The sequence below is a fragment of the Falco punctatus genome (assembly GCF_963210335.1).
Source record: "Falco punctatus genome assembly, chromosome: 1".
Taxonomy (NCBI): Eukaryota; Metazoa; Chordata; class Aves; order Falconiformes; family Falconidae; genus Falco; species Falco punctatus.
Window position 1 is genome coordinate 51,769,102 of NC_137580.1, and position 27,958 is coordinate 51,797,059.

General features: G+C 49.2%; 1 protein-coding gene across 1 annotated transcript; it reads right to left on the minus strand.

The window, feature by feature from the left end:
- Positions 1 to 3,856: 3,856 nt before the first annotated feature.
- MSX1 (msh homeobox 1) lies at positions 3,857 to 17,224 on the minus strand. Its single transcript, XM_080373483.1, has 2 exons — positions 6,355 to 17,224; positions 3,857 to 4,873 (listed from the first exon to the last, which is right to left on the minus strand). The coding sequence occupies exons 1-2, from the start codon at positions 6,803 to 6,805 to the stop codon at positions 4,443 to 4,445; spliced, it is 882 nt and encodes a 293-aa protein (XP_080229609.1). The 5' UTR covers positions 6,806 to 17,224; the 3' UTR covers positions 3,857 to 4,442.
- Between the last annotated feature and the right edge of the window lie 10,734 nt (positions 17,225 to 27,958).

Here is a 27,958-nt window from a genome sequence, read left to right on the forward strand (position 1 = left end):
TCTAATACTTATGGAGTGGGATCAGGCCCTGTGATAGGCAGGAAGAAGGTGTCTTTCTGCGACAAACTCCCTTGCAGTTAAGTGCCTAAGCCACATCAGCCTGCTTTTGCGGACAACGAGGGAGGGAGAGAACCACCTCGCTGCCTCCAACAGCTCATTGGGCACAGCACATCACACCCCAAGCAGTGGGAGATTTACTCTCCAGTCCCCGCTCTGCTGGATTTAATCTGAACAGCCCTACAGCTCTGAAGTGTCCTGGCCACAGGGCTATTTCAGCAGCTGCTTTTTCTTGCACTCTCTGGCCACCTCCCTGTTTAATATAAAATCAAATGTGTCATTAGGAGGGAAGAAAAGCAATTCTCCCCGAGCCCCCAGTAATTTGGTGATTGGGATTTTCACTTTGCATACAAAATACCTGAGTTGAGCTGTTTACCTGAAATCCCTCGGTACCAAGGGGTTAGTGCTAAGTATCCCTTTCTCCGTGAAGGTGTCCAGGCAGTTTGTTCAACAGACCTTTCGCTTCACAGATCTTTAGGATGAAGGTCTGATACGACTCAGGAGACTCACGCAAGATGATGAGCCTGGATTTAAGTATGCGAGAACTACTTGGAAGCAGGCTCACCCCCTCCCTCCACCGGGCCTTTACAATGGGTAAGTTAGGCAGCTTCCCTGCTTCGCCTCGGATTTCTGAAGGCTGTGTTCTCAGGCACAATCCTGAGCAGCAGGAGGCGGCTGCTGCTGTGCCTAACTCACTTGCTGAATTTAGCCTGCTCTCGCTTTTGAAAACAAGCTTTTAGCTCCTAATTCACTTGAGCGCTACGGAAAACGTTCGATAAAGCGTTCACCGGGGGACCAATTCGCGTTTGGAGTTACGAGAATTCAGACAAGAAGCCCTGAAATCACCAGAAATTCAGAGCAGACAAGAAACCCACGCTTTAACCAAAGCTTTGCGCAGCAGGTTTTCCCGGTAGCCGCCTTCTCTGGAGCTAGAGCTGAAGCTAAGCTTTCCTCTGCTCTCCGCCGCCGGGACCCCGGCGCCTGTCCCCCTGCCCCAGCCGCAGCCGGGCGCGGTGCGGTGCGGCGCGTCCCAGCCCGCACGGGGCCGGGGCCGGGCACAGGCGCCCGGGAGACTGCTGTGCGGGCGGGTAGCCCCGTCCTTCCCCTCGCCCGTGGGAATAAGAGTAGGAAAATGGCTTCCCTTTTATTTTGTGTGTGCGTGTCTGCGCGTGTTTGCTACCTCTCCGTGCTCTGGCTGTTGTGCGCTGTGTTTCCTACCCTCCGTGGAAAGTGTCGCGCCCCGGCGCTATCGCTTTCCCACGGCAGCGGCGAGCCTCGCCTGCGAGCTCGTGGTGGTACATGGATGTGCTCGGGGCCCCTCCGCTTTCTCTCGTCTGCCTGCCGAGGCTCTCTAGGAGTGTGTGCGGAGATATGCATGGAAGGGAGGGGGGGTACCGGACTGCCTGGAGGGGGTGGCGGGGGAGAGGGGAGTTATTAGGAAACTTTGCTTTGGCTACTCTCTATCCTTGGGGCTGCGTGGCGCCAGCACCCTCAAGTTGAAAGGAAAACAGCCATTCTCACTTCCAACTGCCACTGAGATCCTTAAGGCGACAAAGACACAAAAGTGAGTTTTATTTGCTGGTAAGCCAGAGGCAAGAAAAAAGAAAAGCCAATTCCCCCTTAAAAAGAGCCGACAAATCCTTTCTGCTCTTTTGTGTGAGCTTTTCCTATTCACATGGAGCGTTCATCCGTGTGATTCCCAACTTATTGTCATTACTTAGTTATTAATTGTTCTCATCTGGGTTTAATTGAGCAACCAAAGACTTTAGCCCAAGGGTCAGGGGGAAAACTTAAAGCAAAGACATGTTCAATAGGAATCCTGCGCTTCGAATATCCATCCCGAGTTGACATAATGTAAAAAAAAAAAAAAAAAAAAAAAAAAAAAAAGATGCAGACAAAGCGGAGAGATGAAAGGGTCCCGGCTTGCCCGGAGCCCCGCGCCGCAGCGCCCAAAGGTGCGGGCGGAGGGGAGCGGGGCTCGCGGGGAGCAGCTCAGGGCGGCTCTCGCTGTTTAAAATCTCTCTCGGCTTTTTCAAAGCTTCTTTACAGGATAAACCTGGCCTCCTGCGCGATTAGATCTCCTCCCCAAACCCGCGGTCTAATCTCGCAGAGGCTGAATTTATCTCCAGCCTTTTTCTGCCAGAGACACAACGTGGGAAAAAGCCGGCACCGCGCTCTCCCAGTCCGGCGCGGCGTTGGGCGCTGGGGTCAGGATCACAGACACTGTCATTTGCACAGAGAAAAGAAATGATCGGAAAAGAAAGCCAGACCAAAAGAAAAAGAGAGAGGGAGAGAGAGAGAAGCCAAGGAAAAATAAAACCCAACACCAAAACAAAACAACCACAAAAACCTAAAACTCACCCCGGCCCAGAAAGGACTGGGCGGCCAGAGCGGAGCAAGAGATGAGAAGAGCGGGATTAGAGCGGCGAGCTCTGGGGAAAGGGACTGGGTTCAGGTATGTTGTTTCGCTGAGTTATTGAAAGCATCATTGATATTTAGGAGATGATAAAAGTCCCGCCTCGCCCCCAGCTACAGTCTCGCTGGAGCCACGGTGCCTGCAGAAGATTGCCTAGCCTCATTACAGCAATTATTTTCCTTCTAACTTTGCTTCAACCTTAACGTTTAAATTGCTGGAAATGAAAGCAGCGCGGGGGGGAGGGGGGGGGAAAGACAGAAAGAAAAATATAGACAGACCTAATTTCTCAGCGCCCATTCCCTAAGAGCGAAGATAAAGCACGAAATTAAAAAAAAATAATAAAATAAAAAGGGAAAACCAACGCTCTCCGTTACCCGAGCGATCCGCAAGATGAAATGGGGTGGAGCGGCGCACTGAGGGGGTTCGGAGGCGCAGCCAGCGGGGGACGCGGCGAAGCGGCGGCACCGGGGCAGGCGGGCGCGGAATGGCGCGGGGTGTCCCGCCGCCCTCCTCCGCGGGGTCCTCGGCCGTCGCCGGCGGTTTCCAGGGGGCCGTGACGACTGGGACGGGTTTCCAGAAGAGCCGGCTGCGGAGGGCTGCGGGGCGCCCGGAGCCACGGGGATGGGCAGGAGCCGGCGCCGGGCGGTCCCGACCGTCAGTCCCGCGGGTCCCGCAGGCTGCTCTTCCGCGGCCCCACACCCGTGCCCGAACACCCCCCCCCCCCCCCCCCCAGTCATTCCCACCACCCCGTACCCTAACACCCCCGTCGCCATCACCCGAACCCTCGGCGCCGGCGCTGCCTCTGCCCCGCTATTATCGCACGCTTCCTCCTTCTCCCGCACCACCCCGACCGCGACAGCCCTGTCCCCCTCCCCACACCCGAAGCGCCCGGTGCTCCCTTCCCCTGAGCAGTGCCGGCTGCCGAGGGGAGCTGTGGGGAAGCCTTGGTCTCTCGCTAGGCTTGACAACGAGGTGGGACCTCAACGCCTCCGGCAGCCGTCGGGGGCTACAGCCAGGAGCTTCCCAGCAAGGGCCGGCTGGCAGGGAGAGGCACAGCCCTGGGCAGGGACAGCCCGGCCGCCCCCGGAGCCGCTGGCGACAGCGGGCACCCGCACCCTTGGGGCAGGGAGGTGGTGGGAGCTGCTTGGGGAGGGAAAAAAAAAGGAAGAAACCTCAGAAAGCCACGAGGATGGGGCAACTCTGGGATACACAGCAAACTTAAAACCTCAGCCAAGGCCTCACTGTCTGAGGCTGATGCCCGCTGGGGAGAGAAAGATAAATGGCCAGTACAGCCAGTCCCTCTCTCCCTTGCCCCCCGACACACAAATTTAGCCTCTTCTGTCACCCCTGGCAGGGCAAGGAGCAAACAAACCGCATCAAACAGTAGCTTAAAATTAATTTATTTAACAAATATAGCTATAATATAAATGATAATAAAATTTCAAATATACAGTATATTACATAGTACACAGAGCCCCTTCCAATGGAGCTGGTGGAAGAACAAACACAGGTAACAGACAGTACTGTTACACAGGAACGGGAGAGGCTGCTCTACACTCCTGCCTCTTGACCTTGCCTTGCAAAAAGCAAGAGAAACATCCTGTCTTTCAGCCCCCTTTTTGCCGTTTCTTTTCCACAGTTCCTTTCCCCACGGTGGGGGGCTCTCCCCAGGCTGTCAGCCGGACCCGGGGAAGCAGGGCAGGGCTGGCCCATCACTGCCCTGTGCCGGGGAGGAGCTGGGGGATGCATCAGGTTTCTGCCAGCTGGAGAACTAAGCATCTCCCAGGACTGCTAAGGAAAGCGGAACGGCACGGGACCGGGAGGGCCAGCATAGAGGTCGAGCAGAGCACGACTGGAGAAGTCTCTGTCACAGGGCCCACAGGGAAGTTCGCAGCGAGGAGCAGGGAGGGAGTGCGTGCGGAGCGGCCAGGAGCAGACAGCCAGCAGGCTGGGCTCGGCAGGCTCAGCTCTATGTGAGGTGGTACATGCTGTATCCCACATGCGCTGTGTACAGTCCCACAGGAGCCACGGGCAGCCCTGCCCGCTGGAAAGGGCTGGAAGCACCGTACAGAGAGGCACCGGCCACAGCCGGGCCACCCAGCGGGAAGGAGATGCCGAAAGCAGCGGGCGGGAGCATGGGCTTGGCTGCCATCTTCAGCTTCTCCAGCTCGGCCTCCTGGAGCCGCTTGGCCTTGGCGCGGCGGTTCTGAAACCAGATCTTCACCTGGGTCTCAGTGAGGCTGAGCGAGCTGGAGAACTCCGCACGCTCGGCGATGGACAGGTACTGCTTCTGCCGAAACTTCCTCTCCAGGGCCAGCAGCTGCGCCGTCGTGAAGGGCGTCCGCGGCTTCCTGTTGGTCTTGTGCTTGCGCAGGGTGCAGGCCGGGGGGCTCAGCCGCCCTGCGCCCACAGCGGCCGGAGGAGGGGGAAGGAGAGAGACACCTCGGTTAGCAGCACCTGAACTCACACGCCCCGCGGAGCCCCCACCCTACAGCAGCTGGGGTGGGCAGAAAGGGGGAAATAAGGTCCCGCTCAACGTGAAGTTGCACAAAAACCCCAGGGCTGCCCGGGGCACACTTGAAATTGATTGTTTCCCGTTCCAGTAAGGGAAACAAGCGTTTTACTATGGAAATAGCTTTTTCAAGACTCCCAAGACCGAAGGTACTCGCAGTGCTTTGTAGCAAGAACCGCTCCGACTCCATGAAAAACTCGGCAAACGGCAGGAGTCAGACACCCACGAGCCCTCCGCCTCCCGCTTTCACGGCTCCCGGCTCATAGAGGAGATGTAAATGAAGGGAGTGACCCTCCAAAAAAAAAAATCCTGTCCTTTTTATTGGATTAAGGAAAAAAAATAAACAAAATGGGCTGGCTTCTCAGACTCACACCCTCTTCATTAGGCCCCTGGGAACTGGATTAAGCATGTAATTAATTACGAGTTCTGAATTCACACTCGGCCTGTATCTACCGCTCTTCACCGGTCTGCACATTTCCTCTTCCTTAATATTTCTAAGGGTCCTCAGCCTCAATCTACCCCGGGTTTACTTAGCAACAGCTTTTACTTTGCAATTTATTTAAATTAAACCACCGCGATAAGCTACACAAGTCCTGTCGGGAAATCTGCCTTCCTCCAAAGGACAGCGAGAGCAGCTCTGTTGGCAGCTCCGCTAAGTGCGCCCCGAACGCCCCGACGAGCCTCAGCCCCACCGCGCCCCTTCCCGCGGGCGCCTAAGCGGGGCGGGAGCGGGCCCCGGCCAGGGCAGGCGGCCCCGGCTGCACGGCCCCGGGCTCCGCGCAGCCGCTGCGGAGGGTTAACGGGCTTTCCTGATCTCGGCCCTCCCGCTGCTGTTATTATTTTAGATGTCTCCGTAGTAAAGCAGGAAAACATCGGTAATTGCGGCTCTTCGGACTTTGGAGATGCAACACTTGAGAGAGCAACCGGTGGGGCTGACGCCCGCAAAGCCCGAAGGCGCCTCGCCTGGGAGCCGGGTCTGTGCGGGTCCTTAGGAGATTTTTTGAGCTGCTTTGGGCGAAAAACACCGCTGAGGCTAAGTCAGGCTTTGCGTGGCCATTTCCAGCCCAGGTGAAGCTAACTTTTTCTCCACACACACACCCCCCCCCCCTTCCCTTAACATTTGGCACACGATCTCGCCCGGGCGCGGCCGCTCTTCTCCTTCGCGGCGATCGTCCGGCTTCGCGCACCCTTGACTGCAGTATTCTGAACGCGCCGAAGTGGCCCCGCAGAGAGAGCGACCCGCAGGGAAAAGCGTGCCAGGAGGGGCCAGGCCGGGTGAAAGCGGGAGGAAACCCCCGGCTGCCCCCGCGGGAAGGGCTCGGGTGGCCCGGGGGGGCCTCCCAGCCCGTCCTCTCCCGACCCTACTTACTCGGCGGAGGCGGCGAGAACCGTGGGCTTTGCATCCAGGGGCTCCGCTCCTGCTTCTCAGGGCTTTCCGCCTTGACGAGGGTGTCTTCGGGCAGCTTGACCAGCCCCCCGACAGAGAAGTGGCCGCCGAGGGGCAGCGGCGAGGCCGGCGCCTCCGCCGTCAGGGCGCCCAGGCGGGGGCTGAGGCTGGAGCGGGCGGCCGCACTGGCGCCCGGCGGGGGCCCAGCACCCTCGGGGCCCTCCCTGCCGCCCGGCTTCCTGTGGTCGGCCATGAGCGCCTCCACGCTGAACGGCAGGAAGGATGGGGAGACCTTGGGCTTGTCGCTCTCCTCCTCCCCACCCATCGCCGCTGCGACGGGGAGGCCGCCGCCGGGCTTGCTGAAGGCGGATGCTGGTAGCTCGTCGCTGCGGACCCCGGTGGGCGCGGCGGTCATATCCACAGCCGGGGCCATGCAGAGGCGGCCCGCCGTCGCCACCGCAGCGCCGGGCGGGAGCGGGTGCCGCGGCTCATGGGGCCGGGGCGGCGCTGGGGGCGCGGGCAGCCGTCGACGCGCTCCGACGCCGCGGCGGGCGGCGCCGCCTGATAAAGCGGCGAGGGGGTAGGCACCGCCCAACCAGCGCGCGGGGGGCGGGGCGGCGCCGTCCCATTGGCTGCGGCGGTGGCGGCGGCCCGGGGAGTGGGCGGGGGGGCCAGGCCGGGCTCGCCGTCGGGGCGCCCCGCCCCGCCCGGCCCCGCCCCGCGCCCCCCCGCTCCGATCCGCGCCTCGGCGCGCAGCGCAGGCGGGAGTGCGGAAGGCCGGGGCCGCCGGAGCCGCGCTCCGCCGCGGGGACGGGCCTGGGGGGTGGCTCAAGCATTGGGGGACGAGTGCGCGAACGTCGGAAAAAAGCCGTCCTCGCTGTCTGCGGCGCGCAGGGAGCGGGCCCGGGCCGTGCTCTTCTGCCAGGCCAACGCATACCGGGCTGTCCCGGGTGTGACTTCTCGGAGGGAGCCCCTGCCTGCCCCACAGCCCGGCTGCGCCTTGAAAAAGTGGTTTTGTGGCTTTGTTTGCTTGTTTGTTTTGTTTTTAAATGAACGCCTCCCCCGCGGTGCGTTCGATGCGTCTGCGGAGCTCTGCGCTTACATACGTATATACCCATATATTGCGCTAGGCTGCATGGCAGAGATGCGTGCGTGTCTCCAGATAATGAAATGTTCATTCGCGTAAAAAGGAACGTCTAAGCCCCAGACCCATTAAAGTCCCGACTATTTTGTTTTGTAAATTCGTTTTACGATCCCTTATCCCTGCACCCAGGACGGATGTGCAGTAAAAAGGAGCCGCGCTCTAATAACGTGATTGGCCGCTCGCTGGGAAAAGTTTATTGATAGCGGCAGGGCTCTAATCTCCTCCGAGCACAGAGGCTCTCGCAGTCATTTAAGGGCAATTATCTGAACGGGGAGGGACAGCGAATTCCCTTTCCTTTTAACTGGACCCAATAAAGATGGTAGATTAGGAGCATATAGATTATGAAATGAATTGATATAATAGACATTTTATTAACTGATAAGCAACAGGATCTGATTAAAATGCGTTGTCCTGCGCGCAGCTACACACACGCGGTATCTTACACACGCGGGAGTGTACACCCTTGCGGTGCGCTTGCTGTAGGTACTGCCCTGCACGTACACACGCTGAGTTGTGCTCACGTACGATCCCTCTACGGGAAGACGATTGTTACGCGACTTGCAAGGCGACCCCCGTGCGCTCCTATAGATTGGGGTGAACGCGCATTGCACAGATCTGTATATGCACGGACATATAGCTCACACGTAACCGGGTTCCCGGCCGATTCGCGCCGCGGTGAGACCGGGGACAGCTGTTGCGGGGCGGGGAGCAGCGGGGCTGCCGCCCAGCCCTGCCCGCGCCCTGCCCGCTCCCGGCCCGAGCCCTGCCCGCGCCCTGCGGCTACCCGTGCCCTGCCCGCGCCCTACGGCTGCCCGCGCCCTACGGTTGCCCGTGCCCTGCGGTTGCCCGTGCCCTGCCTGCGCCCTACGGCTGCCCGTGCTCTGCCCGCAGCCTCCTTCGCGCCCCGTCGGGCCGAGGGGCCGGGCCGGGCCGCGCCGGGGGAGGGTGTGTGTGTGCGGGGGGGGGGGGTGCTCGGAGAAGCGGCTGCATTGCTAATTGCGAGAATAAACAATCTGTCACGATTAGTCAGTGCCTCTAATAGGCAGACAAGTGATGTTGTTTTTAGGCGCCAGCAGCGGTCTGATCAAAGGCTTCAGCTGGAGGGGGACTATTGAGGACGTTAACCCGCATCAAGGGAGCAAGGCGCCTTAGCCCTGGGACATCGGCACATTCAGCCTGACAAAATTAGTTTGCTCTACCAATCACACGACATTTTCCCAAAGCCCGGTGCCCGACGCGAAGATGCACCCCCACCCCACCCCCCGACTAAGAAAATATCGATGCATCGTGTTTCACGATGTCCCCTCCACCCGATCCTACAGGTAGGATCTTTTTTTTTTTTTTTCTCCTCCTTCCCTGATCCCAAACGCAACCGCGCAAAGGGAAAAGTGATGTGTTTATTAGACCTCCAGGCAGCCCCTAGGCTGCTTTCGATCTCATTGTCTTCATGGAAACATGAAAAGCAAAAATAGAGCTGCTGGGTTGTGGGGTGTTTTTCCTTACTTTTCTTTTGCAGAATGGTCTGAACATTGGGATGTTGCTGAGGTTTGAGGAGATGAGTGTGTCCCATACTGAGAGGGAGATCCCGCTCTTATTGAGAGTTGACAGAATGAGATAATTAGCTCTTTATTTATCTCCCAGCAATGAACGCTTTGTGTTTATGTTTCTGTCATACCCAGTGGTATTTTAATCACTGTACCATAGCAAGGACTCGATTCTAATTCACATGCTGGCAAGCTCTTGGGCTGAAAACGGGCAGCCAGGGAAGTTTCTTTCGTTTCTTGCTCCTTTCTTTCTCTCCTTTCTTTCTTAGTAAAATCTACAGGTTCTAGGTTAGGAATGGAGAAATCAAATTTACAAAACGAAATCTTCCCCGAAATTAATTTCTTTGTTTAGCGGAAAACTTCTAGTATCCAGACTCTTCTCCCCTTGCTCGCTGCGCTCCGGGTGACCAAAACGCCACTGCATTTTAGAAACTTTTTTTGGTATTAGTTCCGTTGTGTTGATACTGTGACTTGCTTTTAGGTGCCCCTTATTTTCCTCCCCGGGCTCTAAGGAAAATCGAAGTGAAAGGGCGGTGGTGGTGGTGGTGGTGGGGAATAGGTGACTTTATTGGTGCTTGTTCCAGTCCAGTGTTTTTATTGGGAACCGTGGCGCTTCCCTGAAGGCACTTGTGCTAGATAACAATATTGGGCAATTAGCATCCTAAACAGTCCCGTTTCAATATAATGAATGTGCTAGGCAAAGCCATTACCCATAGCATTTTATTTCGGTGGGAATACAACAACAAGGGCTGGGACGAGTGCGTGGGGGATGGGGAGGGAGGACAGGAGGCTGCGCTAAGCCAATTCAGGGCATTGTCTGCCTTTTGTAAACGTTATCTTTGACTTAAAGGCAGAACTCAGAAGGGAGAGAGTGTTGTTGTTTCCCTTGTTTCTATTTTATTTCCCCTGAGACAGCAGCTCTTAGGAGATCAGACAGCCCCGCAGGACACGGGGCGGCTTTGGGGACCGGCGGCTTTGGGCAGGTCTGCCGCGCCGGGAGCTGCCTGCGCGGTCCCTCCGCTCAATCTGCGTGCTCCCTGCGCGCCCCTCAGCCAGCCGTGCTCCAGCCCTGAACGGCGCAGCCCTGGGGGCAAAGAGCCAGATCTGTCGCAACTGCTAGAAATGTCCCGCGGGCTTTACAATCCCTCAAAGCCCTTCAAGTCTTTGCCCTCCCAGCTCCCGTCGCTGCTCCTTCTCCGCTGAGCGTCGGATAATGTGAAAAGACCTCCGTTCTTTTCTATCCCCCAGTCTCCCCCTACACCCCCCCTCCCCCCCGCAATCCCTTTCCCCCTTTTCCTTTCTGCCCAAATAATTAAACACAACCTAAAGTACTTTTAAGGCTTCAGGGACTTGGGCTGGTCCTCGGGAGGCTACCAGGAGTAGCGATCTGGATGGCCAAACTCCAGCCGCCGAGGCGTCCCCGGCTCTTTGAGGGTCGGAGGAGCCGGGCTGAAAGGAAGGCACTATTTCAAGTGGCCCAAATTAATTTGATCGCGACATTATGATGCACTTGGAAAAGATGAAAGAAAAGGCTGGCCGTCTCCTCCAAGATCTCTATAATTATAGATAATATATCCTATTTCAAAGCAATTAGCTCAATCAGGCGTAACGAGGCACTTTGCTGCCAGGGAGTAACAATGCCTTACGGTTGTTTAAGCTTCAAGATGTCAAGCAGACTTCGAGACTCTCTGCTCTGCCCAAAGGGGAACTTGGCTGTCTTGGTGAAAGCCCCATGGCTAAGGCAGTGCTTTCCCTTCAGTGACAACACGCCTATTTAATTTTATATATATATTTTTAAAACTCTTGCAGAGGTGCCGGCTCTCCTGGAGAAGAGCTCCGCTCCTCCGGGCGCATTTGGGGCCGGTGTCTGGGTGGCATCACCTCTGCCCCTGCCCGCCAGCACCGACCTGCCTCACCTCGCTCTGGGATGCTTGTGCTCTCCAAGCTTTTCTCCCCCTCCGCCCGCCCGGTGCCTTTCTTTCGTTCGCTTTTTGGGGTGATTCCGACTATTCCTCACGGGGGTCTGCAAGAGCAGCCGCTGGTGGGGCGCACTGGCCGATGCGCGGCTCCCAGCTCCGGTGCAGAGCTCCCCGCCGAGCCAGCCGCCTCCTCCCGACCCCGTGAGCTTTACCCTGCCCTCGCTTCGGCTTTTACCTGAAACGCTTGCAGATGGCAAAGGTCCCCAGAGCAAAGAGAGCATCCGACCGCCGCTTGCATCAACAGCGAGCCGGCGGTTTTATGTGCCTACCCGGGTGTGGAGGGGTCTCTGCGGTAACATCTAGGGGGGGAGCAGGGTCTCAGGTACCCAAATCCCCTCGCCCCTACCCGAACGCGCAGGAGGGGTGCCCACAGCGGGCTGTCCCCCCGTGCCCGGGGTGCGTGTGGGTGAGGGTTTAGGCCAAACCGCCGAAAAGCGACTTTTCCCCTTCTCCCGGTGCTGCTGTAAGCCTGCATCCAGGGCTGCTCCTGCTGCTGCCCTGCCCGCCGCCGCGCCGTGCCCCGGGCGGCGGGGCGCACCGGGCCAGGAGGGCGCTCCGCGGAACGGCGGGCTGCCGGGGGTCTCCGCCCGCTGCGAGGGGCGCAGCCACCGCCGGAGCGGCACGGCACGGCACGGCACGGCACGGCACGGCACGGCACGGCCCCGAGAGGCCGAGGAAGTAGAGCCGTGCTCGGTGCAACGCTGCCGTACGAAAATGAGTAACTGTACAATTATCCTGACAGGTTTCCTCCCAGGGATTTTTATTGCTGGGGGTAAATGAAAGAGGGTAAAAAATAAAAGAAAAAAAAAAAAAACCAAACGAAAGAAGCATGGCCCCATGGGTTAGTCATTTGAACCGGACAGTTCAAGGGAAACAGGAGGCCGGGGGCATGAATGCGAACTAAACAAAGTTTAACCACCCCTCCTTCTTCTCCCCATGCGCAAAATGGAAACCTTATTATATGATTCACTGTGAATCACTAGATTGAATGCGATCATTATGAGTAAATGATAGTCGGGGCTCCGCTGGTCTTTTCTTTCCTAGAGGCAAAACTATAAAATATGAAGGATATAAATGATCTTCTCTCCGCTCTCTCATAAAGGACATTCATTCAAAGCCGCACTCTGTCTGGCTCCCAATTCCTTTGGTCCCCTTGAATCCCATAACGATCAAGGTAGTTTATGGTGAGTCCCGGTTTATTTGTCTTCACATGCTTGATTATTGGCGAAGTGTCACGGTATGTAATTTGTCCCAAATTCTTTAACATAAGAAAATACTTTGTGGTTGAAGGAATCCATGCTGGTACCGCCAAGGAGATCTCCGATGCTCAAAGCAAGTTCATTATCATGCTATTTTACAGCGTTTCCATGTTTACTGTCATTTCTCAGGAGCCTTTTACATATCGTTGCATAAGAAAAGGATTTCGCCAGCTCTAGTTATGAGATTTCCTAGATTTTTTTACAGGCGGAGCCAGTTTACAAAAGCTGTATTGTTTGACTGCGGTCTGGGTTTCCATTTGGGGTAATTATTGTATTCCCAGTCTTCTTCTAATCATTTGTTCACAAGGACACAGTTTTTTTTCCTCGCCTTTTGAAGAAGATTAAATACTCCAGACTTGCAAGACCATTGGAATAATCCCCCGGCTTCTTTGCCTATTGTGTAAAAGCTATTCCTTACATCTCTCTAAATTGCTGGAAAATATGTGTTGGAAAGGATGGTAAGAAAACATACAGAACAGAAGAAACGCATGTCACCACATTTTGAAAAAACTCTGCAAGCTGCAAAAGTCCTGTTCCCAATAGAGAGCTCTATGTGAAGGGGGAGGGGGGGGGGGGGGGGGGGATATGACCAAACACAAAACAAATGCACTTTTCAGAAGGAAATACATTTCAGTTAGATAATAATCAGCTCCTGAGGAGAAAAAAAAAAAAGTTCTTAGAAGGGAAAAACAAGGGAAAGCAAATGCCTATGTGCAGCAGGGCTGTGTCTGTGCAGAAGGGTTTCTCCTCCAGCTGCTGCCCCCACTTGCACAGCTGGATGAAGGCCGGGAGCAACGGCCCCACCAGCAGACAGCCGCTCAACCTGCGGGCACTGGAGTTGAACCTGGCAGGCCTCCTCTTTTCAGCACGCCTTTTTAGATCTTCCTGTGTCACACAGCATCCCAAGGCAAGACTGCTTCCCCGCACCTTTAATTTGTGTCTGTAAAACCCGAGGCCCCAAAATATCCCCTAAACTCACAGGGAACAGGATTTGGATGAATATTTCTTTTCTTCATTGGCTAAGATGGTTCAAAAATGATGGCTTTAAGCAATAACTTGCCAGTTAGGAAAACATGTATTCATGCATATACATATAAAAGGATTTTAAATTCCTTGTGCAAAGGAAACTGGTGGAACAGCAGAGTAACTGGCATCAGGTATCTTCCAGACTCTGTCTATGGAAAAACAACAACAACAAAAAAAATCACTCCTGCAACTATCAAAACCATCCACAAGTATTTGAAACTGTCCTGATGATATGTAACCTCCAGCTTAGGAACTCTAGTGCCTTATTATTTTGGTGATGTGATCTCACCACATCCTTTTGCTGAGTGGCAGCCGATGGCTAGATATGACACTGGGAGTTACGTCATTCTAATAAATCAACGTAACCAAATAATTTCATTGCCAGAGAAGGAGGGGGGAAAATCCCAAATATTTTGTAGGGGAATTGAATTTGTCTTTCAGAAAGCTTATGTTCCTCTCAGACTTTCCATCAACTGCAAGCATAGACATAATCTAAAATGTTCCTGGCTTTCCCACTGCTGGGCTGATTAGCTTTTGGAACAGAAGAGATAACATTTCTAGACATTGGTCTGCCTTGCGCTGCCTTCATGTTATTCCCTGCATATGTCGTTTTGACATTATTTATGTAGCAACTGTGGGCTCTTTACTGGTGTTGGGTCACTTTGCTTTTCAACAGCTGGGTTTTTTTCTGTTGCTCATAGCAGAACTTATTTCAGTCTTTCAAACAGCATCAGACTTCTTGCAATCCATGGCTTGAAGGTACAATACCCTCCATGCAGCTGCACATCCCTTGCAGGGGCGATCCCGGGCTGGCCACAGGTGGCCATGGGGTGCCCAGAGCAGGCACACCAGATGCTGCCCATCTACCTCTACCCACGTCAGCAGCGTGGACCATGTTGTAGAGCAGTATGTGGTCCTGCCATTGGGTCTGAACTGTACTGGTTTCGGGTGACACCAGATTCAGTCTGTCCCCTGCTGTTGACAGTCCTATTACAATCGGGATTGATTTGGGTCAATTTGATTTTTACTTCTGTGACAACCTAAAGGATAGGAACAAAATGCTCCTACTTTTTTCTTTTTCTATAAAATCATGGGAGAGGTAATGAGCTAATGGTGCCACTTTAATAACACAGAGACACAAAGAGGAGGCTCTGACAGCAGGCAGAGCAGGGCTGCATACAGCACACAAAGTTATCTCTCTTAGGTTTAGTGGTGGCCTTTTGGAAGTCATTGCACCTCTTGTCTCCCATGGCAGTCCACTCAGTAACTAGTACTGGTGCAGCTGCAAGCCCTGGCACTAGGTGACATTTGCACACACACACAGACACGCACATTTCACATCCTGACTCCCACACTGTGGCTGCTGAGGCTGGGATGCGGGGGTAAATCACCACCTGCTTGACCCAGCAGTAGCCTTACAGGTAAATTCAGGTCCTCCTCACTTGCCAATACAAGTCTCTAAATACTGATGATGTGTAAAACTAGCGACAGAAAAATAAACCACAGGAGCATACACAGAGCTGACAAGGGATGGGAGCAGTATGTTCACTGGCAGTGACAGGGAACAACTCTGTTCCAGCTGAGATTTTGAAAAATAAGGGGAGGGGGAGAGAAGGATGAGAAGCAAAAAAGGAGACAGCAGTATGATGAGCGCCTTGGAAAGTCACCGGAAACTTTGTTCTTAGGAGTAAATCTGGCTTCTTCTGATCCCCTTTCAGCAGGGCTGGCTGGGAGCCAGATGGGTCCCCTGGAGCCCTCCTGGCCTTTTTGTCTGGAGCCTGGGAATCTGTCTGGAGCACAAGGCTGGGGGGACCAGACCTGGGTTTGCGGGAAGGATTGGCTTAGGCAGCAGCCACATAGAGGAAAGGGGGTTTGCAGCCTTCAGTCCTTTGTGAGAGCTTCCCCGGGGCTGGTGGGTGGGGAGGGGAGCTTTTCCCTGCTTTGGGAGAAGCTGGGGGTGGGCTAGGGGGAGGTGAGGGGACAAGGGAGCTGGAGGAAGGTCAGGCTGCCTGTTCCCAGATCCAAGATGACAGATCATCAGATGGGTTGGGATGGAGGGATGGAAGGATGGAGGGGATTGAGAAACAGTCTCTGGCCTAGGTGAGATATCCCAGGGTGTCCCACCCTCCCCAAGGTATTGTTGCAAAGGCAAATACCAAATAAAATGAAAAATTACCAGCAAATGGAACAAAAGCAAACCAAAAGCCTTCAATGGAGCCATGGTGCATTACATTTCCTCTGCCCCTCTAGCCCTGCCATCCTGCAGACTTATTTCAGGGTGATGAAAGTGTGGGCTTTTAAAGCTCTCTGTCAGATCCAAAGATGCTAATTGGCATCTTTCCAATACTTATGAGTTTTCAAGAGTAATTGAGCCCTTTCCAATTATTTTCTTCCCCTACTCCTTCTGATTCAGGTATCCTGGTGTGTTATTCTGCCCTTTTTTTTTTATTTTACCCTGCCCCTCATTATGACCTTTAGGAATAAAATTCAATTTATTTGGCTACTTCACAGACAAAATCTAAAGCCTGCCTTAATTTGTAGTTTACTAGCCCTCTGATATGAGACTACATAGAGAGCTCCTATCTGATCAAATGGCCGGTACCTTGACACAGCCCAATTATGTGAAAATATATCCTTGCTTATCATTTTAAACATCGTATAAGCAGAGAAACTGAAGTCGCTCCCTGTCTATTTGATTTTCCTGTTCAGACACACTTGTTTAAACAGGCACTGTGAGACTTTTCTGTAATCTTACTTGCAGGAGTTCAAAAAGCATTTTGGCCTTGAAAGCCCCAAGCTGGGTGATGGTGGCCACCTCCAGCCCACTCCCAGCCAGGCGAGGTGGGGAAGTCAGCCACCTGGCCATGAAACACACCTGTGGCCAGGTATTTCCTCCCAGCATCCTCCTCCAGCTCTGCCTGCCCAGAATGACCTTGCTGCTGAGCTGGTACTTGCCTGGCCTTGCAGAAGACACTTTCCCAGCCTGGGATCACTGCATACCCTTCCCTGCCCAGCTTCACAGCTTCCCCCCTCTCAGCAGTGCCACTGCATCTGCCTTCCCAGCAACCCTCTTCCTGTGCCAGCCCTGCTGCATCCTCATCTATTAACCAAGGGAAGCTGGTAGGTGTGATGGTTTGGAATTTTAGCAAAGCTTTTGATACTGTGTCTCACGGCATCTTTCTGGACAAAATGTCCAACACATAGCTAGACAAATCCATAATATGTTGGGTGAGTAACTGGCTGATGGGTCGGGCTCAAAGACTTTTAGTAAATGAGGTTACATCAGACCGGTGACCAGTCACCAGTGGGGTTCTCCAGGGCTCAATTTTAGGGCCAGTGCTCTTTAATGCTTTTATAAATGATCTGGATGCAGGAATCAAATTACATTAAGTTTTCCAATGATATTAAACTAGGAGGAGCTGCAGACTCCTTCGAGGGTAGAGAGGCCTTACAGAGAGATGTGGATGGACTAGAGAGCTGGGCAATCACCAACTGTATGAAATTTAATGAGAGCAAGTGAGATGGGGTAATTTTGGTTATACATACAAAATGGGGGATGAGAAGGTGGAGAGCAGCCCCACAGAAAGACATATGGGGGCTGGGTTGATGGCAAGTTGTATATGAGTTGTGTGCCCTGGCAACCAAAAGGGCCAACCATGTCCTGGGGTAACTCAACAAACTAGCACAGAGAGCTAGCTGAGGGAGGTGACTGTCCCACTCTGCACTGGTGTGGACCTACTGCAAGTACTGTGTGAAGTTTTGGGCACCTCAGTATTAGAAGGACATCAAACTATAAGAGTGTGTCCAGAGGAGGGAGGCCAAAATGGTGAAAGGCCTTGAGGGCAAGACTTACAAGGGGCAGCTGATTTGTTCAGATTGGAGAAGAGAAGGCTGAAGGGGGACCTCAAGGGGGGCAGTGGAAGGGGAGGTGCTGATCCCTTCTCTCTGGTGACCAGCATTAGGACACAAGGAAATGGGATGAAACTGCATCAGGGGAAGTTCAGACTGGACATTAGGAAAGGATTCTTCAGTGAGAGGGTGGTTGGTCACTGGAACAGCCCACTCAAGCAAGTGGTCACAGCACCAAGCCTTCCAGAGCTCAGTTTGCATCTGGATGATGTCCTAGTCATATGGTTTACTTTTAGGTAGTCCTGCAAGGAGCAGGGAGTTTGACTTGATGATCCTTATGGGTCCCTTCCAACTTGATTTTATGATTCTATGATTCAATGATCCCCCTTCCTGGCCCAGCTCTGCTGCATCCCTACCCCTTGCCTGGCCTTGCAGCATTCCCAGCTCCTGGCCCAGCCCTGTTGCATCCCCCTTCCTGACCTGGCTTTGCTTCATCCCCCTTCTTGTTCTGGCCCCACTTTGTCCTTTCATTCACTTTCTCAACCCTGTTAGGTCCACCTGTTAGTCCTGGCCACCTTGGAGGTAGTATCCACTAGAGAGGGATTTTGTTAAAGCAGCCAGTCTGGATGCTCCTCATCCAGTGTCTGTCTACAACACATTGGAGGTGCCAGTAAAAGTTGTCCTGGAGATCTGCAATCTCAGTTTTCCTTGTTGTGCCCTCCACTGTAAGGCCAAACATTTCCAGGGAGAAGATTGGTTTGGGCTCTCACCCTTGCTTGCCTTCATGAACAGCTATGACAGACTGAGAGAGCTGACTACACCCCAGTGCAAAGGAGCTGTCTGAACCCATGCACTCTGCTACTCCCACACAGAGCAAAAGGTACCACCTGTCCCCAGTCCTTCCCTGGGCCAGCTTGAACCCACAATCCCATGCTGCTTCCCAAGGGAACACCTGTTGAAGGACAGCAGAATTAGTGGGCGTTGCATTCATATTTGCTGAAATGACTGTGTGGACCACAAAGAGCAATAGCAAAGCCATTCATCATCTTGAAGTCAGATACAGAATAGGAACTAGCTATAGAAATCAGTGGAAAAGGCGATCTATTCCAATTGTTTGCCTAAAATGCAGTGATCTAAACTTTTTGCAGCCTTTCCCTTTCCCTTTCCCTTTATCAGGTTTCAGATTGATCCCTGGGTGCCTGTAAAGGACTTTTTCAGCTTTCTGATAATTTCATGGGAGTAGGTCTCATTGAAATCCGTGGCAACACTTAGAGTGGAGTATATAAAATAGGCCTTGGGAATTTTAAGTATTCTTATGCTTTTTGAAGAATCTGCAATAATCTTACCTTTGGTGACTTGACAAAATTAATTGTCTGCTAAAGTATATGCAGAACTAGTAAGACATTGAGAAAACCAAATTAAGTACAATAAACAGTCACTGCTTTGGAAAGATTGTATTTTCTACTACTTTTTTTCCTTTTACCCTTTTTAACCCTTTTTAAACCCTCAATTGCAAAGATGCAATAAAATTTACTTTTTCCTGATTTAAAACTATGGTTAGTAATTTTGTTTGCTACTGAAAATTTTGATCTTTGTTCTTTTCTTTGATCTAGTCTTATTTATGTTTGTGTCATGCTTTGGAAGACTGGTGTAAAATGATGACTAGGTCTTCCATGCTGCTTCTGTGTGATTTTTAAATGAAACTATGTCCAAAAGGAACCGATATATGAACATTTGAAGTGCTCAATCTTTTATTTAGCAATGCTATCTTTTTGCAGGGTTGAGATAAACAAATCACATGCAGAGAGAGGGAGAAACTTGGGAACATGTTGAAGCGGACCGGAGAGGCAGGGATACTAATAGCAGAATCAGTCAGGGGCTTCTCCAGACACAAGGATGTATGAACCAGGTGGGATGCATTCCCTGGCTCAGCTCTGTAAGGGCAGCACGTTATTTAAAGATTAGCTTATAATGACATTTTTCAGGTAACTATGGGAGCTGGTGAAACTACTCAGTTACTGAAGTATAAAATCCAAACCAATCCAAACCAAAAACTCTCCTGCAGGGTGCAATCCTCACGCACAGAGCGCTCTGAGTTCCTGCCCAGGGACTGAATAACAGAGCACTCACCACTCTCTCCATATGGAGCTAAATACGTATTCCAACCCAGACCTCGGCTTCACTTAAAGGAGGGCTGAGCTGGCAAAGTGCCAGGGCCCAAGGGCTGCTCTCAATTTGCATATAAGGGACCAGCCTGCAGACGATGCTATCTTGCAGAAGGCAGTAAAACCATGCAACACTCAGGCTTGATCACAGAGTTCTGGTTGCATTGCTTGAAACAGAGGATTTAACTTTGGGAGTTGCAGTCTCCACATCTATCATCACCCTGAGAAGTTTCTGGGTTCATTTATAATGTCTAAGGACTGATGGAAGCATCAGATTGCTTAATATGACTTCCTATATACATTACAGGCCATTTTGTTTCATCCAGTTACAACAGTATTGAGTTCAAAAAAGTCTGTGCTTGGATAAAAGATAGCTTCCAAAAAGGTAGCTGTTCTCAATCTGGAAATACTAAAATGTGAAGAAGTCACCACTGGAATCCAGAGATTGTTTTGGTAGTTACTTACCCGTGCAGTAAGAAGCTTGTTTTAGTTCCATTATAACTCTCTGTCCTCTGTTTCTAGACGTTGTTCTCTGTGACTATCCTTGCTAGATCAAGTGGTGCATGATCTTTCCTCCTCTAAGGAGATGAAACCTTCTCTCATGCTTTCTTTTAGTACATGGATCTGTTTCTCCAGCTGTCTGCCCTTGTCTTCAGTCTCCAGACCCATCTGCGTAGGTCTTGTTGACACTCCAACATCATCATATCTTCCTTCAAGTACAAACATGAGACCTGGGTTTGCTATTACCGTGTGAACTTCGCTTGAACGGTGTACAGGGATGCTGTCTGAGCCTATTGCTGCCCATGCTTATGCTCCCCATGTCTCAACATCAGCAAACTTCAGGTCTTTCACCAGGCAGTCATCCTACTGCCCAAAGCAAGGGCAGCCTCCTAGGAGCACCCATGCAGACTGTACTTATGAATTATTTAGGTGTTCTCATAATTTGCTCAAGGAGTTGGGCTTGCAGGGCTTCTTTCAGTCCTCTGTAGGGCTTGAGAGGTGGAGAGGCATGTCAGCTCTCTGCAGATGGGCCTTCCATCTGTCCTTGACACCAGCTTTGAAGGGGAGGACCCTGAAGTGATGTTTGGACGTGGAGTCACTTCCGCCTCTCATGCACATTTAAAAAAATAATCATGGGATGCACCATAGCTTGCAGATATATGAATAGACTTTTTCTTTTTAGAACTCTGAGCTAATGCCAACAGCTAATCTGTTACACTCTGTTTTACAAGCTGCACTGAGTTATCCGTCACTTTTCCTCCTTTTAAGACATCTATGCGGCTAGTGTACTCAGTGTACCTGCCATCTGGGTTGACAGTAATCATTAAATAGGTTGTAATACCAGACATTCTGATTAAAACTCATGCAACACACAATGCACATATCCACTTCTGTGGAAACATGCATTTACTGCAGGCCTCATATCTTCCTTCTACTTTTCTTTTGCCAGCATTTGAGGTCAGTAGCTTGTTTGGAGACGTATGACCCGTGGCAGCAGAGGACCATGTCCTTGCTCTGCCTCCACAGCCTCCCTTGCTGAGTGCTTGGTCCCAGCCAGGCACAAAGCCATCGTGGTGTGCTGCAGACACATGGGCTGCCATCACCCGGGGTCAGGGCAAGTGTGCGGGATGGAAACAAAGCTGGTGTTGGGTGCATGAAGTGTGGAATTGTTGCCCTTGCCTGTTGTCCTTATTTCTCTGCATCTCAGAAAGCAAACTGGGGAGGGAGAATCAGGAGGAAAAGGTGGGGAGTCCCAGAGGGGAGAGGAAGGCCATACTCAGCAGCAGCAGAGCCTGGTTTCCAGTGTCACAGGGAGAGTTCTGATAAGTTTTGCTCCTTGGTGTGGTCAGAAATCTCTGTTTAAGATGAACTGCTACAGCAGTGGAGCAGCCTGGCAGCAGGGTGGGCAAACAACCAGAAACAGTCTAGTAGAAGTTGATGTGGAAGGGCAGCTGGGAAGGCATGGAGCCCGTGAGCATGTGCTTGGCTTTGCTGAGGTTCTACTTGGTTGTTGTGGTTTAACCCCGACCAGCAACCAAGCACCATGCAGCCACTTGCTCATTCCTCCTCACCCAGAGGGATGGGGAGGAGAATTGGAAAGGAATGTAAAACTCAATGGCTGAGATAAAAACAATTTAATAGGTAAAGCAAAAGCCACGCACACAAGCAAAGCAAGCCAAGGGATTCATTCACCACCTCTCATGGGCAGGTAGGTGTTCAGCCATCTCCAGGAGAGCAGGGCTTCATCGTGCGTAACAGTTATTTGGGAAGACAAATGCCATAATGCCAGATTTCCCCACCTTCCTTCTTCTTCCCCCAGTTTATATACTCAGCGTGATGCCATATGGTATGGAATATCCCTTTGGCCAGTTTGGGTCACCTGTCCTGGCTGTGTCGCCTCCCAGTCTCCCATGCCCCTCCAGCCCTCTCACTGGCAGGGCCCAAGAAACTGAAAAGTCCTTGATTTACTATAAACATCACCCAGCAACAACCAGAAACTATCAACATGATTCTCACACCAAATCCAAAAGGCAGCACTGCACCAGCTACTAAGAAGAAAATTAACTCTATCCCAGCTGAAACCAGGACATCAGTTTAGTGGGCAGGTCCATCATGATTATTCACATTGCTGAAAGAATAAGCAGGATCAAGGAAAGGCAGTACCTTTCACTCTGGAGTCTGCAGTGGAAGGTAAACTCAGAGTTTACCTGCTTCATCCTGGAATACAGACAGGCAGTTTCCTATTTGTTTTTTCGTTCATTTGTTTGTTTTACCTCATTTTCTATTATAACATCCCTGCCATTCCTAGACCAAAAGGAAAACATGGACCTTAACCCAGGATTCAGTTCTGAGGTACAAACCCCCTTTTTCTAAATGCTGAAGTCCATTGACTCCTACAAGAGGTTTGTTTTGGTCCTGTTCACTGCGATAGAAAAACCTCCCTGAAATTAGTAAATGCCAGCCTGGAGCAAAAATCAGCTCAGCACAGAGGAAATAATTTTATCCGAGTGGCACGTGGTATGGGCTTCAGTAACAGTTAAAGGAAAAATATGGTAACACTTAAGAGTTCAACAACAAACAAGAGCGAGTCGTTGACTTGCTGCAGTTAGTGTAACCCCCTTGAAGTCTATGAGATGAGTGCATGGAAGCTGAGAATCTGGCCCTCTATCCTATGGGCAGTCTTGGATCAGATAACACAGATGTGTTAGATTAAGGACAGAACCTTATAAAATAAAGCACTGGCTGCACTGGGAAAGTCCTTTTTTAAAATCCATCCATTAAAACATTAAAAAACAACAAAAAAGGCATAAGGCAAGGTAAAGAGGTAAATCAAAAGAAAAAGTTGATGTACTCCTCTAGATTTACACTCTTTAGATTTTTTTTTTCTTTTCTTTTTTGTGTCTCATGCACCCAACTGGTTTAAGGGTCTATTCTCTTTGTGGTACATGCATGCACATAACTACCATTGATGTGGAGTCTCCAGGTGATTTGATGTGCATTCCACATAAAGCATGGTGTCAAGTATATGATCCCCACACAAAAGAGCTGCCCGAGAACACTCTTTGAGATATTTTTTTTAGATTCCTTTGCTTCACATCTAGATTTTAGCAGATCAGAGTGCCTAACCAAGCAGTGGAACTACCACTGCTACTCTTTCATCAGCTTTGATCTGTATAAAGTTGCAGGGGGTGCTGATGGGAAGAAAGTTTTCAAATATGGGTGCAGTCTTGCAAAATGCTGAATGTTTCATAGCGTAATCCTAGAAAAGAAGTAAAGGAGCTTAAGGATTTTTAGCAAATCGTAAGAGGCTAACAGGAGTGAAAATGTATATTTTTGGAACACATGAGTTGAAGAAATGATTTCACACATCACTGGATCATCTCTAGTGTTTGTAGGTCTGTAGCGTGACTCATTCTGTCTGCCAAGTCTAGAGCAAGTCTGCTCTTCTCTCCACTGGATACAGCAAAACCAGCTACATAGGCAGTTGTAATTAATGTGAGATCCACAGGTTTAGCAAAAGAAGCAGATGGATATAACCATGCCCAGCAGCTGATTTCACATAGGTGTCAGTCACAACACTGTAAGTCAGGATGCACCAAAACTTGCTTTAATAGTGGATGAAAGCTATGTATCAAGTCTGGAACTTTCTGTTCTGGTTTGATATAGTGTCTCTCCTTGGGAAATACAATTATTTTTTTGGGGGTAGGATTTTTGCGCAGTAAAGCGGTGGCTTTTTCAGATAAAACTTAAAGCCAGTGTTCCACACTGGCAATGTTAGACTTTCTGATGTTTCAGAAAGAAAGACCAATCTTCATTGCTCCAGATTTTGTTTTTCTGTCTTGCACACACACATGTAGTCCACATCTCAAGTGTGAACCAGTTTGAATTGTGGTAGGAAAACTTCTAAATCAGTGCTAATTTTATTGTGTCAGCAGAATTATCCCATTTTAAACCAAATAAAAATTTGGCCTTTTTGAAGCAGCTTGTATTGTAAGTTATTTCAAGTTTTCCCAAATGTCCCATTTGAACAGAGAAGCAGCGTGGCTAGAAGGAGGGATGAAGGGTTTGGAGAAAATTGGGGTGCAGGTTTTGAAGGAGTGCAGGGAAGACACAGATACAAAGAGAGTTTGTGGCCAGACTAGGATGGGTTGAGCAGAACTTTGGAAAGAAAAAATAAGGAGATTAATATGGGTGTGATGTAGGCTTGTTTTCATAGGGGAAGAGGAAAAGGGAAATGTAGATTTTACAGATTTATTTTTTATAAGAGAACTCAGCTGGAAAGAACTGCATCTATGGTAATAGTCCTCTGAGTAGATGTAGCTGTTATCTGAAAGACTTTTTCACTTAAAAATGTACACTTAGATCAGGCAAAATCAAACGATATCAAATTTGTTTCATTTTTTTCAAAGTTTTCTCTAATTTGGAAGACATCGGAAGATTTTTTTCTGTCCAAAACTATTTTTTATTTTAATGTTTGCCACTTTTTCTTAACATAAGAGAAACTAGAAAACTGAAATAAATTTTGTTTGAACAAATTATAGGTATTAATCCTTTTTTTGTATGCCAAGAGAAATTTTAAATTAAAATCCCTCCTTCCCCTCTGAATTTTTGCAAGCAAAATTATTTTAACAACACCCTAGATATCCTTCCTCCTGCAGCATAACTTCCATTTCTGTGTGGAAACTCTTTACCATTCAAATAATATAGGAGCACGACATGTTCAGGTTCCAGTGCTGTCATTGCTATAATGAAACCCCAAATGTCTTGATTTAAAGAATGCATGTCGATACAAACTACAGCATTTCCAAAAATTTCTTTCAAGTTGTAACTTCCCCATGTAAAGTACTGGGGCAGTGCCTCCTCAAACTGTGGACTGAATTTCTTTTACACAGATTATTGTTGTTTCTTTAATAATCCAAATGAAGGTGCAGCTACATTGTATATCGCGGTTTTGAGAATCATTTTATGACACCAATCCCTATCACACACCTGCAGAAGGACCAGTAAAAGATATTGTTTCATAGATGCAAGTGCGGTGTAGAAGGATTTATATCTAGATATCCTTAAGGACTATATTTTGCTTTTAGTGTTTTGATTTAGCAAACCCAGAAAACATACAGAAATTAAACTTTAGTTAACAGGAGAATTATTCATTAGCTGGTCCAAGTTACACACACATTGAGGCAATATTAGCCATTTTTGAAGCAAACATTTTATTTTGGAAAGTCAGGTCTGGAAGGAAGCATGGCAGAAAAACTCCCAAGTATCCTGACACTGTCAGAAATATGTTGACACATTTGGTTTTGTTTTTTTTTTTTTATCTCTGTCTTTAGTTTTAATGCTAAGAACACTTTTTTTCATGAAAAGACATGATAAATCTCTGTCTTGGAATTCTTATGCTTCACTCAATTATTCTGTATTTGAAGATAGCTTGTCATTTATGACAACACGGTTATTTTTTTCTTAACAATGAATAGGATGACAAGACAATCATTATTTTGTGTGTGGGTAAAAGCCAAGGGAATAGTAGAAGTTGTATGCAAATATCTGATCTAGAATTTTCTTCCCTGCCGAAAAAGTTATTTTGCAGAGAGTTTTGACAACTCTTTTCATGCCCTGCAAAGTTTTTCAATAAAAAAGGATGAATTGTTCCTTCCTCCTTTTGGACTTTCCATTTATTCTTGCAGCTACACAAAATCAGGAGGAAAGTCTCCATCCTCCTCCGCTTTTAGCTCCTGGGGCTGAGCCCACTAAGAGTAATCTGTGCTGTAGCTGACTAGTAAGCCAGCTTCCCACTGCTTGGAGGAAATGATATTATACCCCATTAATTTTATGTCACCGCTGTCTTACATTCATATCAGCGACTTCTGTGCTTTTCTTACTCTGCAATGCAGACAGTGGCAGGGCCATGACTGACTGTGCTGGGAAGTGGGTCAAACTCATGAAGCTTCTTCACAAACATAAAGAGATTTGACCAAAGTATGTCCCTGAAAGTGTATCTAGCATTTTAACAGATGTGAGGCTTAGAAAATATGTGCTGTTTTGCCTTTTGATTGCCCTGAAGGTCAAAGGCAATGAACTCCCATGTGTTAATGGGATATACCTATTCTGCTGCGAATCAGCGTGGAGGGGAAGAGTCCAGACATAAGTAATCTGTCAGCCCAGTTGCCTGGTATGAATTCAGACAAATCTGTTTAACCAAACATAGATGCTTCAGAGGGTGTTCTTGTGGTTACTCAAACTGCTTTCATTATACTTTTTTATTAACAGTGTGTCTGCTCACCATGTGCAATAAAACAATTTCTGAGGCTCAGCCTCAGAACATGGGGCTCATTCACCGTCTTGGATAATAGCGTTGCTTGTTTGCACTGTTCTTATTGAACTTTCTAAATATATGTCATTTTCCTTTTCATTCTAGGAGTGATTGTACATTACAGCAATTACAGACAAACCCTTCCAGACAGTTTGAAGACCAAAACTTTCTTTGTGTGGAAGTCCAAAGGCAATTATTGGCATTACAGTTTAAGAGAAGCATTCCATCTCCCTGATGCAACAGCAGTAGCTTTCTGTGGCATGTTAAATAAAGCAATTTGCCCTGTAGGAGACGAATGCATGCAGAGTTGTGATGAAAAAAAGAAAAAAATCACACAGCTGCTCTGAAAGAAATAGCAACCTCCTCTTCAAAAAGATACAAAACTTATTCTGGCACTGTTTTAACCAGAAGACACCAAGCATCTTTAACCTTTGCCTTTACCTCCTTGACGTTTTGTATGTTGCTTTAAGCCTAAGACTGTATAAAGACACAGGCGTGCTAATTACCAGTCAAACAGTTATGTTTTAGACAAAAATAATAGATAAAAATAGAATATGACAGTGCTTTCATAACACATGCCAGAATATAGAAGGCAGTTCAAGCCAGTTTTTTGTTCTCATAGCAATTCCCATTTGCAGAAAAGAAGGAAAAGAGTAGACTTGGGACTAGAAGTATAAAGACAACCTCAAAAAGTCTGATAGTGATATTTTGCTAGTTTGGGCAGCCTTAAATATTAGGCAAATAAACAAATTATTCTCACCCTTCAGATGTGCTATTGATGCTATTTAACAATTAATTAAATTATTCACCTAACATAACTGAATTATTTGCCTAGCTCAGGAAGCTGTATGAGTAACAGGGATGATCAAATACGCTTAGACCTGAGTATCTCAGAAAAAGTTGAAATATTTCTTCAGCAAAACCAGTGAACATTTGCCCAGCACTTTGAGATCATCAGATTAGAAGCTCTAGGGGCCCGCTCCTAAAACATTATTAACTGCTCATCCTAAAGGTATTTACAGCAGCTGAGAATTAGTCTGGAATAACAATCATAGGAAGATGAAGACAACACTGTTACTAAAACAATAAATGTGCAGGAAGTAATTGTCAGGTGCGAGTAAGAACAAATGTATCTTCAGGATAATGTATGTGATTGAAATAAATTTATGAAATGTTACAGCAACTCATTGGCATCTATAAATGGAGTTGTAACAATTTTTTTTCCTCGACAAATTTCTGCTCTAGAGAACAGAGAAAGGTTTGAACAGAAAGGAAAGGAATTGCTTTAACAGCTGTATTGTAGTAATGAAATGTAAGAGTAGCAGATTTCACCAGCCATCACACAGACTGTTCTATTGAATGGTGAGTGTGGTGAGGTTTGCTAAACAGAGAACACTAGTTTTTCTGAGACAGAGCCGGATTTACTAGGACAGGCCCAGAACATAAGGAAATTCACCATTTTAAAGAACAAATTAAGCCACTTAACTTTCCTTGGCATCAGAATGAATGCTAGTCTAGCAATATGATGGAAAAGCTGAACTGGGAAAATGGGTTTCTTAGGGGGGAAGGAAAGGTAGAAAAGATTGGTCAGAGTCTAATGCTTCCTTGAAGCATCAAGTGGTAAGGGAAAGAGCAGCCTTTCCATAAGCCTTCAGCATGCAAAAGCATGGGCTTGCATATACTGTGTTGATGCTCTGACAAACATTTTTTTTAATGGAAATGGATTTAAGAATGGTTAAATTTGGGTGATTGTTAATTTGGGATTTCATGTGCCATACGTGCTTTGGAAGAAATCAGTTTGTATCA